We start from the raw sequence: 17,215 nt of genomic DNA, 5'->3' as shown, positions 1-17,215 counted from the left end.
GTTTAAACTGTTTAAATATTTAGTAATTATATTATTTTCTGGACAGGTTAGTGTTGTGATTTACTGCTGAAATGGTTGAAATAATATTTGACTTTTAAAATATTTGTCTGCATTTAAATTAATTTTAATAAATATAAAATATTACAAAAAGCATCCAAAGAGGGAAAATTTTATATGATCGATGATGAAAGTTTATTGTCTTTGTTTTTTTTTAATCGGTTAAATTGGAGTTGCCTTCAAAAATATCTTTTATTAAAAATTTCACAGGATTTTCATTTGAAATTTAATTAAAGCAACATTTTGAAAGTGATTTCAATAGTCATAATATTAATAATAAATTCATATTATTAATGTTTTTTTTTGTCTTTTCTTTCACTTCTTCACCACAAAAGATGGCTGGATTGCCTTGACTTGCAGCATTTGAAGAATTTGTTGGGGTTGTCCGGGCACGGGCCGGCTTAGGACACGGATGACCCGTGGCTGCTGACCGCCTACGGTTTGAACCAAGAGAGGACTGGGTCTGACAAATGTGGTTTGGGGACGAATAGTCACTAGTGGAGGTGGCTCCTGGATTGTTATGGCTGAGGGTCGACTTGGAGGTGAGGAGATGCTGGGTGCGGCCCGAAGACTAGTTGTTGGGCTGGTTGAGGAAAGGCTAGGGGCGCAGCTGACACTGACAGTTTTTGATGTAGGGAGGATCTGGGGGCTGAGAGACAACTTGTTAATTTATAATTTTGGATTTTCTCCATTTTAATTACCTTTTCTTTATAAAGACCAGTTGTTGCTGCGAGCTTGGTAAGGGCTGACTTAAAGGTTGGCCCACAATCAGAGGTGATCGACTGCTTGGAGTGGAGATGGATTTTGATTGAGGACGGCTCAGTGACGCGGAGCTGCTTCTAACGGCCTGAGGACTAGTCGTAGGGCTGGCAGAGGAAAGACTTGGGGAGCAGCTGACACTGACAGTTTTTGATTGAGGGCGGATCTGAGGGCTGAGAGACAGCTTTTTAAAATACAATTGAAGATTTTTGCCATTTTTATTACCTTCTTTTCAAAATGACTAGGCGCTTTCCTTGCGTGTTGGGAGTATCTAGAAGCAGTGAGCTTGGTGAGGCTGGAGGTTGGCTCATAATCAGAAGTGATTGGCTGCTGGGGGTGGAGATGGTTTGTTTTTTTGGACAGCTGCTTGCAACGGCCTGAGGACTTTTTTTGGGGCTGCAAGAGGCAAGGCTTGGGTCTATTTTAGATCGAGGGCGCATCTGGGGGCTGAGAGACAGTTTTTTAATAAATGATTTCAGATTTTTAGTATTTTTTACTTCTTCTTTTTAATGACAGGGCGCTTTCCGTCGGTTTTTGGAGTAGGTTGGGTGCAGGCACGTTTTGAAGGCAGCAAGTCATCCAGTGGTGCATCCTCGTTGTCCTCATCTACCTCACTCTCCGCATGGGTCAGCTTTCTCTTGGGGGCACCAAAGAGAGCAGAGGCATCTTCTCCACCATCCTTAGCCTTGCTCCTAGCTCTTTTCTTTAAGGTTGCTGCCAGCTTGGCAAACTTTGAGCTGACCTTCTCCTTAGGCATGTCTGGTGTTCTGCAATTTAATCGAGAGTTTAATAAATAATTATTCACGATTCAAACATCAAAAAACAAAAAAAAAATATATGGCTAAACCTCTGGCAAACAATCTGCGCAGAAGGGCTAGAAATATTATATTGCTGCAATTAATAAAATTTAGAGTTGAGTCGTGTAATCTCACATTTCTTTATCTTCATCCAAAGTGTCAGAGGAAGGCGTTTCTTTATCTTCATCCAAAGTTTCAGACGTAGGAATTTCATTCAAAGTATCATACGAAGGCAAACAGCCAAACACATCTCGAAGGTTTTCGTATGCTTTAGGGCTACACTGGTACAACCCTAAGCAGATATTTTTCATCTTCTGAGTATATCTGCAACCCCGACCACTCCGTGAAGCATTAGTAACAATGCACAGGACTAATTCATATTGCACAGGATTGAGGACAGATTTTATGTACTGAAGAGACATTTCTTTGTAGTACTTTCTTGTAAATCTTATGTTTTCGGCAGCCGCCCTGAGCCTGTTGTTTATGCGCTGAAGGTTGTGCACCTTGAGCCTGAGCTTTTTGATGTCTTCCGGCAGCTTCTTGTACTCCCTGACGTTCTTTTTGCTCACATGTTGCACCTGGATGTCATCAACAGTCCCAGTTTTTTGCTTCGGTTCCGGATTGGTGGGTTTTTCTACAGGGTCAGAGATGATAGCTGGTTTCAAAATTAATTATTTTTATTTAATTTCTTTCACTTTTAAATAACTAACCTTTCTGTTGGTGTTCACCTCTGAACGGGGCCTCAGGCTTGCTTAATATGGGAACAAAGCGAGACATAATCGGGCTGATAATGTCATCAGCTGCATCATTCAGCATGTCAACTGGGCTTTGACCAGCAGTCGACGGCTTGTTAGCTTTACGAGAGTCAGAATTGGAAAAGTGTTGACTGCAAATGAAGTAGGTGCGATGCATGGACAATTCCTCTGGTGTTTTACTTAGCAAAGCAGTGTTCCGGCAGAAGGACATCCATTTCATGCAGCTGTGTAATTAATATCAAAGATGATTAAATAATTTACAAAATAAATATTAACTCACATCAATTTGTTCTTTGGAAAAAAATGGCAAGTGATTCCATTTTTATGGTAGGGTTTTTTCCTGTTGAAATCACATCCATTCACGGCGCATTCGTTGCAACTTTTCACTCTAAAAAATTAAGGAATTAACAAATAGCACATTAGAGCTAAAATTTTGTAAAAAAATTAATTTATGAACAAAATTGCATTCCACTAAAAAAAAAACTTGCCTCTCAATCAGCTCTGTAGGTGCAAGTTGCTCCGTCATGTCCTGGGAGGGACCATTGTCTGTTGTTATTGTATTTATAAGCTCTCCTGAAATAAAATATAATTGAAGAGACTTAAAAAAAGCGCGAGTCAATCTTGATCTTGTTTACCATCAACGCTCTGGGCTTCTGGCTCAGTGCTCTGGGGTTTTGGCTCAACGGTAAGAAGGGCTTTGGGCTTATTGAATCTAGGGATGGCCCTATATCTATGAAGTCGTAGTGCTGGCTCTGCCATATCATCTGATTGTTTGATGTAATAATCAAGAGCGTCGAAATGTTGACTACAGATGAAGTGAGATTGCTTTGTCGACAAATCCTCTGGGGTTTTACTGTTGACGATTGGATTCTGACAAAATGACATCCATCTCAAGCAGCTGGAAATCATGAAGAGATTAATTGAACATCAAATTATTTAAGTAAAAAATCTTTACAGCAGCTCGTTTCGTGGAAAATAATGTCTCTGGATTCCAGGTATGTGGTGTTCCTTGCTGCGGTTGTAATCGCATCCCATAACAGCGCAATCAGACACCAATTTTTTTCTGCAACCATTTAATAAATTATGAAGATTAAATTTTCAAATTAAAACATAATTTCTCATTATTTATGAGAGAATACAAAAACTTCTAAAATAAAACTCTTACTTTGGAACTTCCAGAGCATCACTTTCGACGGTGTTGTCCATGGCTCTGTTGCTCTCAATTTTATATACCAAAATCAAAAAGAGAGTCCTGTTTTCAACGTGTGCATATTTTTGTTTGAAATCAACTGTGAAGTGAAATTTGTCTGAATGATTCAGACAAACGAGCTAGAAATGATGAAACGCCAGAGAAAATGAGAACTGAGGACAACATCAACATGCAAGTTTTTTAGGATAAATAGTACGAAAAGGGGAGGAGCCACGCATCAACTTTCTATTTGATAAAATTTACCAGCTTAACATGGTGAGGATACGGAAGCTCCGCCTTTGTTCTTATTTTCTATGATACTTGTGTTCTTTTGGTTTGTTGTTGTTTTGGTACCACATTTTACCGCTTTTTCCGCTTGCGGCAAGCACAACGTTTGGTTGCTTTGGACGGCGAACGTTCAAGTGTCCGTTAAGGGTCCAGGCTGTCCAGAGACAAAATTCAGCTACCCTAAAATTTGTAATCGTCGAGAGAAATTTAATATTTTTACACACGTACAGTCAATTAAAGTAGCAGGTTGATCAGAAAACTTTATTTTCTACATTTCAATTGGATTTTTTTATCTTTTATTTACATAAAATATTTAGATTTTTTTTTAAATGAGAGTGACAACAGCAACGACCCTACGTTATTATTATTTTACTAATTTTATTTTTATTGTTGTAGATCTATAAGATGGCATCTTCTTCGTCAAACACATTCCAAGATTCGGACCTTCAGGACCTTGGCCTGAGCGATGACGAACCTGAGACTGCTTCAGGTGTTCTGAACAAGTTCCAGGCAGCATGGATCAATGAAAAGTTCAGTCCAGAGCTGCTGCCGTATCAAGGAGACTTTGTCGAGTGTCTGATAGAACAGATCAAGTACATGGATAACAATGTCCGCAAGCTGGACAAAAGAGATATCAGGTCGGCGCTGCACGCCCTTGAGCTAAGTCGCATCAAGTACATGATCACCGACTACCTTCGAGTTCGGCTAAGCAAGATAGAGCGCTTCACATTTAGCATCCTAGAGGCCGAAAGTAGCCGCAGTGGTGACGACCTCTACCTGTCCGAAGGAGAGTTCCAATTTGCCAAGGACCACTTTGCCAACACGCAGACCGCCCTGCAAACCATTGCCCTGAGACACTTTCCGCGGCCTCTGGCCTCCTTTGAGCCAACAAAGATGGCTGTCCAACCACCCTTAAACAGTTACGTCTTTGTTAAGGCCACGAAAGCCGTGTCTGGACTGATTCTGCCCTCTGAGGATCCTGAAGAGCCAGATGAGGAGGTTGACCTTGATGAGAACTCGCAACACATTCTGCCATATCAGCCTGTTGCGAATTTAGTCAAAAGTGGCAGTGTGAAATTAATCTAAATATTTTTGCTGTACAAATTACAATTCCAATAAATTTTATATTTCCTAAGGTTTACATTTTTTTACTTTAGAAGAAAAGACCCCGAGGTCTGCGGCCCATCCCTTGCCGTTCGAACAGAATGTTGAATTTGTTTACAAACTGGTTGATGTCATTGCAGCCTTTTGTGATGGTGCCCAAATATGTCATCAGACCAACATCGCTTGATTGCTGGAAAATCATGAGAGCAATTAATATACAAAACTGAAAGAGAAATTCTTTTGATTTGTTGCTCATATTTTTCAAGAGAAATTAATAGGTTACAATTGAAAAGTAAAATAATAATAAAGAGCAAATTATTAAAGTTATTTCTTTCCAACAAAATGCCTGACTAGAACAGCAAAAACTTTCGAAAAGATTTTTGATGTGGAATAGAACAAGATCAGTATTAAAAAACTCACATTATAGAAATCAGCCCTAAATCTTTCTGAGTCCATGACAGGAAGGTGCTTGCTGAGGCTGTACGCATCCCTCAAGACGTCTTGTCTCAGGGGAAGCTCTCCACTTTGCACAGCCTTCGAGTACTGCAGCAACAACTTGACCCTGCTGTGCAACATTTTGACGGCTGAATGTTGCGCTGTCAGATGCTCAGCCACTGAGAAATTTATTACAAAGTCATTATTATTAATAATGAAAATGAAAAACTAATATTTAATAATAAGCAACAAATGAAGAATAATAATGAGTTATTATTTTAAAAATTTAATTTATATGATTGAAATAGCCAAAATTTATACCGAGAGAGCTCTCTCCTGTCTCATTGGCAGTCATCCTAGCAACATGGTCAACACCGATGCGCTCTGCCTCCTCGGTAGCCAGAGTGTATGGCAGGTCAACAAACAGCATGGTGGCCTCGCCTCCCACCAGGTCAATGACTGACTCGTACACCGTGATGGGCAAGTCCCCCATGGTCGTACTTGGATTCAGCTTGAGAAAAACAGGGCTCTCGTTGTACTCTACAAATTGGCGGTGCACCTCGAGGTCTTTGTCTGTTGGCGCCTCGCCTGTCGTGTACCACCCTAAGAAGTCCATGTCACTAAACACTTGCTTAACTGCAAAAAACAATTACTTAATAAAAATTAATCATTGAGAAAAATTTATCTTACATTGCTCCACTTTGGTCTTGTAGTATTCTTGATCAATGATGATGCTTTCACCGACCCAGTCAAACATGAGCTCAAACGAATTCATAATCTCAATATTTCTGCCCTTCTGTTTGCCGATCACAGCACCAACGACTGATACGTTCATTTAATTATTAGAAAAAAAACTGATCGATTATTTTTAAAATTTTTACCCTGCTGGGCCGAGCCTTCCTGGGCCCTAGTTCTTGTCCAGTGCTCAGAAATGTTCATTATCACGAGCGGGTGAAGGGAAAGACTGATACTGCCGGCGCCACTGGACAGGGCCATCACGCTCTTGTTGGCCTCGTCCACTCCCGAGTCCACCTCCATTGTGTCCTGCTCTTTTGGGACCTCACTCATGCTGAATCTACTATAATGAAAGTTTGTTTATTTATATATATTTCGTTCCGTTCAATTTGCAGAATTACATACCCAAAAACCCTGATAAAACAGGAGTAAAATATTTATTCTTTTCGGATTTCGGATGTAAACAAAACACAAAACGAGACAATCATCAAAGTGTGGTAAATATCAAGGAGCTGAACATATTGAAAATTAATTTTCTAATATGGGTCTTTGAAGATTATAAAATATGCAAATATTACATATCTATAAGTTTTAATATTCCAGCAATTTGTTTATGCCTATTTTTTATTATTTTTTCATAAAATAAACAACATTCTGCTTTGTAACCTTTTCTCCTTTCTGTACATCCTACGTAAAACTTACAATTTACCCGACAGGTGCCACTGCAAGCACTGAACTCGATGAAGTCAATATTTTTTTTTCGCAAATTTCATGCCGGGAGATGGCGCTGACATGCACAAATCCTGCCTTTCCCATCAAGAAGTTTGCATCGTGTCCTGTGCACGCATGCACAGGAAGAGTGTTCGAAGGAATGCGATTGGTGGATTCGGCGTGTGACGTCAGCGCACAAGCCAGCGAGTGGAGGAAGAAAACGAGTGGCCGCAGCCACAGCAGGAAAAGAGGCATCCATTGTGATCTTCGTTCGGTGGATTCGTGCGTGCTCGTCTGAATTTTTATTCACAAATCGTTGAGCCAAAGTAATATGAGTAATGTACCCAACCAAAATGGCACAGGTCTAGAGCAGCAGGTGAGCAAATTTCGAATCGATTTTGAGCAGCCCTCGGGCCTTCGTTGGGGCTCGAGAGAGCGATCGGGACAGGGACTCGTGCGCTGGGATTTGCAGGTCGCCGACCCTCGCTTCTCAAAGCCTTGAACGAAACCGTTTCCGCGCGTGTCCCGTTGCCGTTCTGCAAACCCTTTGCAACACATTTTTTTCTTCACAAATCCAGAGAAAGGCTTTATTTTCTACACGGGATCTTTGCCCATCGAGCCCGTTCCACTTCTGCAGTTACGCAAATTTCCCTAATGGATGACTAATTGAAATTCCATGAATTGCCTCCTCCTCCGCAAATCGTAGTTTCCCCATATTCTATGCTGATCATCAATTTTACGTTTTTGCAGTTTGCTGAGCTGGACTTGCAGTCGCAGCAGCAGTCCTCTTATTCACGTGGAGGATCTAATAACGGCGGAGGTAGCAACCGATACGTTCCTCCGCACCTGCGAAACAAGCCGCAACCCAGCGGCGGAGGTGAGGCTGCAAATACATTTTTTTTTTTCCAATTTTCACCATATTCACGTAATCAACCTTTCAGATTTTGAACAAGAAAGGGATCGAGGAGGCTCTCAGGACGGTTATCCGCCTCCTTCAGGTCCACCCCCAGGAGCTCGAGGAGGAGCAGGCGGCGGCGGAGGAGGATTTTACGGGCGTGGAGGCGACCGAGGTACTTTTTTTTTAGAATCAATCTTAAATATGTACAGCAGTGTAATTAAAAAAAAAACCAATTTAATTTATAATTGAGAAGTAGGGAAGATAATTGAACATTTAGGTGAATTACCAATTTCATTTTAGGAGGAGGCGCTGACTTCAGCAGCTTCAACCGCGGTGGTGGTCGCCGCGACGATCAGAACGGTGGTGAAGGTGGCTTCCGCGGAGGAGAGAGACGGTGAGCCTCGTTTAATTTAAAAAAATTTATTCATTTTTGGTCTCTACGAATTTAAGTACTGTTTAGTTTTAATCAGTCTTTACTAAAATATTTATAAACTTCAATTGACAAATGAGGAGAAAATTAATTTTTCTTTGTGTAATTATTTAGTGGTGATGATTGGGGCGGTCGTGGCGGGGGAGGGCGTTGGAATGACCGAGGCGATCGTCGCTCGGGTTGGAGTGGCGACTCTTACGGCGGAGGCAATCGCGGAGGTGGCGGTGGAGGAAACTGGAGCGGCAATACCCGCTGGAAGGAGCAAACTGACTCTGGCAACTTCACCTCACTCATGCCACGTGACGAACGCCTTGAGCTGGAGCTCTTCGGCCAGGACCACACCGGCATCAATTTCAACAAATACGAAGATATTCCCGTGGAGGCGACGGGCGATGACATCCCTCAGCACATCTCTTCCTATGACGAGATTCAGATGACAGAGATCATCGCCAACAATATCCAGTTGGCTCGCTACGAGAAACCCACTCCTGTTCAGGTACTTAAATCAGTGCGAAATTTGACTCCCGAGTAAAATGTTTTTCTTTTATTAATGAAAATTTCAAATTTCAAATTCTTCTGTGGTAAAACCTACTTTTTCAAAATTACCTTGAATTAGCTCATCACGTGAACCTGCAGAATTTAATTTCTTGTTAATAATAATTCATTAAATTTGCAAATTTTTTAAGATTGTGGACTCTTATATAATGATTTTTATACTTCTTTTTTTTAGAAATATGCAATTCCCATCATCATGTCTAGCCGTGACGTGATGGCCTGCGCTCAGACAGGCTCAGGCAAGACTGCGGCTTTCTTGGTTCCCATCCTGAACCAGATGTATGAAAGGGGACCCCAACCCACCCCCGCTAATCCCCGCGGTTCCTACTCGCGCCGCAAGAACTACCCCATGGCCCTGATTTTGGCCCCCACCCGTGAGTTGGCCACTCAGATCTTTGACGAGGCAAAAAAGTTTGCTTACCGCTCCCGACTCCGCCCCTGCGTTGTGTAAGTTGATTTTTTTTATTCAAATCAACTGTTTGTAAACAACTTTGAAAATTGCAACTTAAAATAGGTATGGAGGAGCCAATTTGCTGGATCAAGTGAGGGAGCTGGAACGCGGTTGTCACTTGCTGGTGGCCACCCCCGGCCGTCTGGTGGACTTGCTGGACCGAGGCAAAGTTGGACTTGAAAACTGTCAATTCTTGGTCCTTGACGAAGCTGACCGAATGTTGGACATGGGCTTCGAGCCACAGATCCGTCGAATCGTCCAGCAGGACACTATGCCACGAGTTGGTGAGAGACAAACCCTCATGTTCTCGGCTACTTTCCCCAAAGAAATTCAGGTATATTGTTCAATATTCTCACTATCTTGAGATTCTATTATTGTCTTTGCATAGATGCTGGCCAGGGACTTCCTGGACAACTACATTTTCTTGGCTGTCGGTCGTGTCGGCTCTACTTCCGAGAACATCACGCAGAAGATTTTCTGGGTTGAGGAGATGGACAAGCGCTCCTTTTTACTGGACATGCTGAATGCCTCCGAGTTGAATCGACCCTCCGAAGGTACGATTCACACTAAATATTACAGAATTTTGTTCATCCAGCATTCAGTTTGAGATGTTCGGTTCAGATGAAATTATTTTCTGGTTGTGAAGAAATTTTTTAACTGAAATTTAAAAAATTAAATATTTCACTCATTAGATGCAAACATATATCTAGATAATTTTGGAAGACTTTGAAATTTCAGCCACCTGTAAATAAAATAGAAACCTAATATTGAAGTCATTTCCAGTCTTTACAGAATCTTATAAATGCTAATCACAGTCTTTCACTCTTTAAACATTTAGATTTTAATGAATACTCTATGTTTCAATTTTCAGCACCCGATTCTCTGACCCTCGTGTTCGTGGAGACAAAGAAGGGCGCTGACTCGCTGGAGGAGTTCTTGGACCGCGATGGGTACCCGGTAACCTCCATTCATGGCGACCGCAGCCAGCGCGACCGTGAAGAAGCTCTCCGTCGCTTCCGAACTGGACATACGCCCATTCTGGTGGCTACTGCAGTGGCGGCCCGAGGCCTGGATATCCCGCACGTGAAGCACGTCATCAACTTTGACCTGCCATCAGACATTGAGGAGTACGTGCACCGCATTGGCCGCACAGGCCGAATGGGCAACCTCGGCACTGCCACATCCTTTTTCAACGATAAGAATCGCAACCTGGTGCGCGACCTGCTTGAGTTGTTGGTTGAAACCAAGCAGGAGGTGCCCACTTGGATGGAGGCATTCTCGCAGGACTCTTCTCGTGGCGGTTCTGGTCGCCTGGGTCGTGGTGGCAGCAAGGGCAGGTTCAGCGGAGGCTTTGGCTCCAGGGATTATCGCCAGCAGAGAGGTGGTGGCGGAACCTCAGGCGGAGGTGGAAGGAGCTCAGGATATGGAGGATACGGTAATTAAAACTTTTTCTCATATTTGCTAGCATATTGGAAGTAGAAAAATTGGTTCTGCCCCTGGTGAGCCAAAACAATGCATTTTTTTAAAATTTATTTAAAATAAGATTAGAAAGCTTTAATACATTTTTTTCTGATGTGCTCTTTTGCAATTCAACCCCTGAAAGTGCAAAGTAATTCTTTTTTAATCATTTTCTTTTCGAAATTTTGAAGTTAATAGTGTTTTTTATTAGAAAAGATGTTTGTTCGTTGTTCATTTTCAATCAAATTTCAAATCCAAGCTATTGTTGTAGTTATAATTGAAACTTACCCATCTTCACACTTGAATTTATTTTCCATCAGGTGGAGGAGGAGGAGGCAGTTATGGCGGTGGATACAACAGCGGAAGCTACGGCGGCTCTTACGGAGGCGGTGGGGGCGGCGGCGGGGGAGGAGGCGGCAACACCGACTGGTGGGGCAACGACGGACGTTAAGGATGGTGGCGACGCAATCTACTTCTTCAGTCCGGCTCGATTCTTCAAGATTTGCTTTCGATTCGGAAACGGCTTCGCCGCACCATCAACCACTTCTTTGAGCTATTCATTAATCCAGTTTGATCACAGACAAGTAGAATTACAATCCCTGCGAGGAAATTTTCCATATTGAATTTTGTTTGAAGCAAAACTAAATTTGCCGTCCCTGTGCGCGTATAGACTAGTGGATTACGTTATTCGCCAGCGGAAAAAAAGAAATTTAAAAATAATAAAAAAAAAACGGAAAGGGAGAAGTTTTTGCGTCCGTCAAGGAAGGACGTGGGGGAAGAAGCACGACGGGGGTAATAGCGAGATGTTTTAACGTAAAAATACAGAGCTATCTGGCCCTTGTGCTGTGTCCTGAGACTGCCATTGGATAAATAATTTCAAACCAAATGGCCGAAGTGAGTAGTTTCACTGTGGAGGCCTTATTTTCTCAAGTCCCGCGCCGAAATGGACCGAGACGCGCGTTTTAAACAAAAAGAAAGAAGAAACTGTGATGTTTTTCCACCACCGAAAGGCCACGCTTCGTGTATGTGGCCCAAAGAACAAGAAAAAAAAACACCAAACAACCTTCATCCTTTTGTCGGTACAAAAGAAAGGAATTTGACTTTTCAATTTTCCACCCGGAGAACTAGTTGAGGGGAACTCTCTTGATTAGGGTTCAGGCCAGTTAATTTTTAAAACAGAAATTTAATCACTCCTCTCCCAAGCTATCGAGAAAGAAAATTACTAAGAATCAACAATTGTGTTGAACACAATTTCGCGCTTACTGTGATATTTTAATTTAATATATCAATCAAACTAAATCAGCCACAAGAAGCAACAACTATTACTACACACATTGCACCAAAAGAACACTTCATTCCCAAGCGGGAGTATATTCCGCCAAAAATATCAAGTTCCTTTTTAACCGTAATTAATTGTCTTTGGAATTTCAAACGCTGGTGACAATTTATAGTTAAGACCGCAAGAAGTCTCTCTCTGGTTGCTTGATTGTACTTTCATACTTTCTATACAATAATCTCTTGTAGTAATTTATATAATTCTCAGCAGTAAGCAAAAATGAAATGAAGAAAGCTCGGATAATTTAAAAATAGAAAAAAAGGCAAGGCCAGCAATATAATAGATATTAAGAAAACGTCCAGCCTTATTCAAAAAGCACAATTCTGGAGTGCATCTCTGTGGTACTACAAGTGCAAAAACACTAGTAAATTTAAAGGTATTTTAGTGGCGCTGGATGTTTTCTTGTTTGTTTTGAATTAATTTAAAAGAGCGTCTCGTACATTGCACAAAAATTTCGAAAGGCGCGAGACAGTATTTTGATTGCTTTTCAGTACTTACGATATAATTTTTTTTCTGTCAAATTCCAAATTGATCAGTATTTTTTGCGGACAGATGGTGCACGATTATGACGCCTTTGATGGCTTTGCCTGTGATAAATAAATGAGAATTTAAAGAAGAAACCTAAACTTGGACGGGAGAGGAGAATTGAACTTACGAAAGTAAAATTCTTGCCCTTCTAAAACGATTCGCACTCAAATGATATTCATGAATCTATTTAGTTTTGCGAGCGGTCCCGAGGAGGAGGCAGGGCGGTCGAATGAGGCGCTGGCCGCTGGTGTGGCCGCCGCCTTCTCGCGGGGACTCTTCACGGACAGAAAACGAATTTTGGGGTCGGGGGATTTTTTTAATTTAAAAGTGTTTATTTGGGGATGGGGCGGGGGAGGCAGGCATCAGGATAGAGGAATCAGTACAAGGCGAGCCAGCTAGCGCAACGAGACGACAATGAAAATGATCTTCTAATGAAAAAATTCAATCAGGGGATGGCAAAATGCATGTTTGACGATAAAATAATAAATAATATCGAAGGAAAACGAAGTTTTGTGTTTTTTCAAACGATGTTTTTTTTTCTTTTGTAATCTGCAAAGCTTTGCATTTACAAGAAAAGTTGTTAAAAAAACCAACAAAATTAAATTTTTGTCGAAAATTATATTAAAAGATAAATATTATTTATTGTGTAATGTAAGAATCTTCTCAAATTACTACAATAATTGTGTAATATCGGTTCTTTGTAGTTATCTCGAGTGAATTAATTAATAAAACACACATTTCTGGCATTCAAAACAATCTTTTTTTACTTTTTTATCTGAAGTACTCAAGAAAAATGTTTTGTACTAAGTTTGCCTTTGACGGGAACTTTGCTTGTTGAGTGGTCTTCAGCTTATCATTTACACGTCCTGTTGTTTTCTAAATGATCAATCAAAGAAAATTTATTATTATCTCTTTATCAGAGATTGCTTGACCAATTAAAAGAGGCACTTCTACGATCCAAGCGGCAAATCACTCTAGGCACTCCAGTACATTTCATGTGAAAAAGGTGATATTCGCTTGGATTTTTTTTTTTGATTTTATTTAATTCAACAAATTTTAAAAGGTCAATATGAGACAGCAAATTTCTTTCCTCGCCGTCCTGCTCCTGCTGGCGGCTGCAGCACAGGCCAAGCCAACCAAGGATGCAGAACTTAAGTCTGTTTAATTTTGTTCAAAAAATCTCATCAGTCGGAATAATTTTTTATTTTTAAATTAGAGTAACTGGGGAGGAAATCAACAATTTCGTCGATCGACTGATCAACGAAATCAAAAAGTACATAATTGACAACAACCTGGACCCTGTGCCTCTGCCAGACCTTGTCGAAGGCTTTTCGTATGAGGTGAGAAAATAGTCCGTCACAAAATTATTCAACAATTGCAAAACATGATTTCATGATCAAATATAAATAAGGACTTCCTGGGAATTGTGTGGCACGGCGAGGCATCAATGCGCAATGGCCAGATGACAGGCATCACTTCTCTGTACAGAAACGGCGACGCAGACTTTACTTATGAGAACTTCAACCTCACCGTCTCTGCCCAGATGGGCCTTCTTGCCATTAAAGTAATTCAACGAAATCGAAATTTGAATATTTATTCAGCTCCGATCTCCGATTTCAATAAATTTAAGGAGCTCTTATTATACAAAAGCGGAGGAATGAAAACAATTCTTTTGTTTTGAAAAAGGCTGACTACGACTTTCAAGCGACTTTCATGGATCTGGGGCCGACGGGACACGCAGAAATCTTTGCCAACGATATCCTTTTTGGCTTCAGCTTCTCCTTCGATATGAACATTGCCAACGCCACCGCCACCCTGCACAGCTTTGAAATTCTCTCCACAAGGTTTTTCAATTTAATCATTTTATCAGAACGAAACCAAATTTTCAAAGACAGAAATTTGATAGCTTCTAGGGACATTTTTCTCAAAAATCTCTTAAATAAATTGAATCCTTACGTCACCACTTTGATAGACGAGATAGAAAATTATTTGTTATTTCACGTATTAAAAATGTGAATTTAACTGAGAAATCAATATTAAAGGAAAATCGACGTGAACATCACCGGTCTGCTGTGGGGCCTGAACTTCTTGGTCGAGGTGTTCGTCAACCTGTTTGTCGACATCTTCAAGGGCACCATCCTCAACGTCCTGTCCAGCGTTATGGAGAACGCGCTTCGTGAAGCCCTGGCCAACATTTCGTTTGGCGTGCTCATGCTCTGATTTCGCCACCCTTCGCCCATTGAAAGTACAAAATAATGAACATGAAATACTGAGTGGAATAAAATTTTTTAATAAAAAACAACCAGAGGCGACTTTATTTTGAAATAAGAGATAATTGTATTCTTAGCAATTAATATTTTCTGTTTCTGACGTTTTTGGAACAAGGCAAAGTGATTTTGTCACACTTGTTTTTCTGCACGCTCGCCTTTGGCGCGACACGTTATTCAATTAATAAATTTTTCTGGTTTCACGCTTCTTGAATTTTCGAGGCGCAAAGAGAAAAAAAAATGAACATCAGAAGGATTCGAACAAAACCTCTGAAAATTAATGAGATTGTGAATATTTATATAAAATGATTTATACAAAAGTGATATAACTTTTGAAACAACAAGCAACGTACCTCAAATTGAAACTGTTGAGATAAGATGCGATCAAAAAATAATTGTTTGAACCGTACTCGTCAAGAGCTAGGGTACAGGCGGTCTGCTTTGGCGTGCGTTTTCGAAGAAAAAAAGAAATCAAAACTCTTCAATGTGAAATTTCAATATCTTATCAGTCGGTAGCGCTCACTTGACATTAACACGGGTCGCCTTCAAAGACGCAGTTCCACTCCGCAAAAAGGTGAACGAAGACGCTGTTCGCATCAAACTGATTTTTAATTTCTAATAGTAAAAAATGCAACGCGTCAGGTTGTTCTTGGCTCTTCTGCTTGTGCTGGCGGCGTCAGCGAATGCCAAGCCGGCCGACGTTATTTCTCCCAGGTAGATTTATTTGTGCATAATTTGAATTATTAAATTTATTGATCTGCAGGGTAACTGGGGAGGAAATCAATGCTTACGTTGATGTGTTGGTTGAAGAAGTGAAGCGGCTCATTATCGAGCAGGGTCTCGAGCCCTACATGCTGCCTGACCTCGTCAGGGGCTTTAGTTTCACGGTATATTATTGCTTCAATAAAATGCATAATTTTCTATTTTAAATTTCATAAGTAATTAAATCATTCTTTAGTTTTTTATTTCTTCGCAATATTGATATCAAGTCATAAATAAATTAAATACTAACTACGTTATTAATTCTAAAGATAAATATTTCTGTAGTTAATTGAATTTTTTCACAACATAAGTTGGCAAAAAATGGAAGTGTTAATTATTATATTTTGAATTTTTAATAATTTATTTTTGGAATTCTTCTCTATTTAGGATCTTTTGGGGATCGTTTGGCACGGTGAGGCCTCGCTGACTAGAGGCAACTTGATCGGACTGTTGACCTTGCACCGCGTGGGTGACATGGACATTACCCCGGCTGGCAACAACCTCACCGTCCGAGGCCAGCTCGGCTTCACCACCCTTCAGGTTTCACCTTTCCCCATAATTTTATAAAAATTATTAAACAAAATTTCAGTTTGATTACATGTTTGAGGCGACTTTCATGGACTTGGGCCCTACCGGCGAGGCGATCGGCATTATCGAGAACACGAGGCTCGCTTTCACCATGGTTATTGACCTGACCACTGGAAGAGGAACCCTGATCGAAGAGGATTTCAACATTGCCGACGTTGGGTTTGTATTAAAAAATAAAAACATCTATTATTATAAAAAAAAAATTAAACCCTAGCTCGGTAATTAAATTATTATGGTAACGAAATTATTTTATTTTTGTTTATAGGAAAATCAGTATTGATATTAAGGGACTCGGCTTTGGACTGAACTGGCTTGCCGAAGTTTTCGTCAATTTGTTTGTGGACGTGTTCAAGGGAGTCATCATCTGGCTAATTGAAGACGAAGTCTTCCTCCTCTTGCAACAAGCCATCTCCAACATTATTTTTGGATTCATTTTCGGCGCAGTCATGTAAATAGAATTTGAATAAAATTCTGTTAGTGCAATATTTATTGTTGTCTAACAGAAGAGCAATGAAATTTTAAATGTAAAATTAAAGAGTATTTTAAAAACCATAATTGAATTTTGATAAAAAAAAATTCTGACAATTTTTGTCTGAAAAACCTTGTTTTATTTGCAAATTAATCTTCATGCACTTCTATTGTGCCCTATATGTAATTGGAATAAAATTCAAATTGGGTCTTAAAGTTTTTTTTACGACATCCAATTTAATCCACCTTTTCTCCTTTTTAAAATATGGTGTGAAAAATAAATTAATATTTGAAATTAAAAATTAATTACAATTTAAAACTGTCTATTTTACAATCACCTCACCTTCATTGACATTATTTGTCATTTGTCACATATAAATTAATTTAAATATCGGAGTCACTTATTGTGAAGCAGCAAAAAGGTAAAATTAATTTCTTTGATTTTTTTTTTCCTGAAAAAGTGAATGCGGATGATCAAATAATAATAAATCAAGCGGATCGCCCCCGCAATCAACTTGTCCCGCCGCGCTCTCCTGCTTGTGATAGTTAATAAGGAGAGGGGATTACAATAATGAATGCCAGTCAGATATGAACAGTATTGTTGGCCTGCGGTGTAATTTTATCACACAATCGGGATGCGCCGC

The 17,215-nt window shown here is 40.3% G+C and overlaps 6 protein-coding genes across 9 annotated transcripts; 4 read left to right on the top strand and 2 right to left on the bottom strand.

The window, feature by feature from the left end:
• Positions 1-230: 230 nt before the first annotated feature.
• Positions 231-3,761, bottom strand: LOC132198536 (uncharacterized). 2 transcript variants are annotated; one of them, XM_059622587.1, is made up of 11 exons: positions 3,534-3,761; positions 3,324-3,431; positions 3,004-3,266; positions 2,857-2,941; positions 2,649-2,756; positions 2,324-2,592; positions 1,749-2,268; positions 1,314-1,583; positions 1,042-1,263; positions 759-989; positions 231-706 (listed from the first exon to the last, which is right to left on the bottom strand). In XM_059622587.1, the coding sequence occupies exons 1-11, from the start codon at positions 3,572-3,574 to the stop codon at positions 373-375; spliced, it is 2,451 nt and encodes an 816-aa protein (XP_059478570.1). In that variant the 5' UTR covers positions 3,575-3,761; the 3' UTR covers positions 231-372. The 2 variants fall into 2 exon arrangements, with proteins under 2 accessions (XP_059478570.1, XP_059478571.1); XM_059622588.1 differs by having other exon boundaries at positions 1,749-2,247.
• A 122-nt stretch (positions 3,762-3,883) lies between these two features.
• On the top strand, positions 3,884-4,982 carry LOC132198540 (DNA replication complex GINS protein SLD5). 2 transcript variants are annotated; one of them, XM_059622595.1, is made up of 2 exons: positions 3,884-4,034; positions 4,242-4,982. In XM_059622595.1, exon 2 carries the CDS (start codon positions 4,251-4,253, stop codon positions 4,929-4,931), a length of 681 nt encoding a protein of 226 aa, XP_059478578.1. In that variant the 5' UTR covers positions 3,884-4,034; positions 4,242-4,250; the 3' UTR covers positions 4,932-4,982. The 2 variants fall into 2 exon arrangements, with proteins under 2 accessions (XP_059478578.1, XP_059478577.1); XM_059622594.1 differs by having other exon boundaries at positions 3,891-4,091.
• LOC132198538 (COP9 signalosome complex subunit 6) lies at positions 4,935-6,622 on the bottom strand. 2 transcript variants are annotated; one of them, XM_059622590.1, is made up of 6 exons: positions 6,525-6,622; positions 6,266-6,462; positions 6,075-6,206; positions 5,706-6,020; positions 5,370-5,563; positions 4,935-5,139 (listed from the first exon to the last, which is right to left on the bottom strand). In XM_059622590.1, exons 2-6 carry the CDS (start codon positions 6,450-6,452, stop codon positions 4,999-5,001), a joined length of 969 nt encoding a protein of 322 aa, XP_059478573.1. In that variant the 5' UTR covers positions 6,453-6,462; positions 6,525-6,622; the 3' UTR covers positions 4,935-4,998. The 2 variants fall into 2 exon arrangements, with proteins under 2 accessions (XP_059478573.1, XP_059478574.1); XM_059622591.1 differs by having other exon boundaries at positions 6,266-6,459; positions 6,525-6,608.
• A 423-nt stretch (positions 6,623-7,045) lies between these two features.
• LOC132198599 (ATP-dependent RNA helicase DDX3X) lies at positions 7,046-13,062 on the top strand. The gene is made up of 10 exons (XM_059622713.1): positions 7,046-7,206; positions 7,581-7,707; positions 7,772-7,900; positions 8,029-8,122; positions 8,273-8,654; positions 8,889-9,160; positions 9,228-9,498; positions 9,553-9,718; positions 10,036-10,599; positions 10,943-13,062. The coding sequence occupies exons 1-10, from the start codon at positions 7,162-7,164 to the stop codon at positions 11,071-11,073; spliced, it is 2,181 nt and encodes a 726-aa protein (XP_059478696.1). The 5' UTR covers positions 7,046-7,161; the 3' UTR covers positions 11,074-13,062.
• Positions 13,063-13,379: 317 nt separating this feature from the next.
• LOC132198601 (uncharacterized) lies at positions 13,380-14,788 on the top strand. The gene is made up of 6 exons (XM_059622715.1): positions 13,380-13,492; positions 13,550-13,641; positions 13,703-13,826; positions 13,898-14,050; positions 14,173-14,330; positions 14,529-14,788. Exons 2-6 carry the CDS (start codon positions 13,556-13,558, stop codon positions 14,704-14,706), a joined length of 699 nt encoding a protein of 232 aa, XP_059478698.1. The 5' UTR covers positions 13,380-13,492; positions 13,550-13,555; the 3' UTR covers positions 14,707-14,788.
• A 505-nt stretch (positions 14,789-15,293) lies between these two features.
• LOC132198600 (uncharacterized) lies at positions 15,294-16,757 on the top strand. Its single transcript, XM_059622714.1, has 5 exons — positions 15,294-15,467; positions 15,517-15,640; positions 15,903-16,055; positions 16,105-16,262; positions 16,369-16,757. Exons 1-5 carry the CDS (start codon positions 15,382-15,384, stop codon positions 16,553-16,555), a joined length of 708 nt encoding a protein of 235 aa, XP_059478697.1. The 5' UTR covers positions 15,294-15,381; the 3' UTR covers positions 16,556-16,757.
• Positions 16,758-17,215: the final 458 nt, after the last annotated feature.

The sequence above is a fragment of the Neocloeon triangulifer genome, unplaced genomic scaffold, assembly GCF_031216515.1.
Source record: "Neocloeon triangulifer isolate White Clay Creek 2 clone unplaced genomic scaffold, ASM3121651v1 ptg000013l, whole genome shotgun sequence".
NCBI classification, from domain to species: domain Eukaryota; kingdom Metazoa; phylum Arthropoda; class Insecta; order Ephemeroptera; family Baetidae; genus Neocloeon; species Neocloeon triangulifer.
The sequence above is the reverse complement of the archived record's forward strand: the minus strand, read 5'-3'. Positions and strand labels throughout refer to the sequence as shown.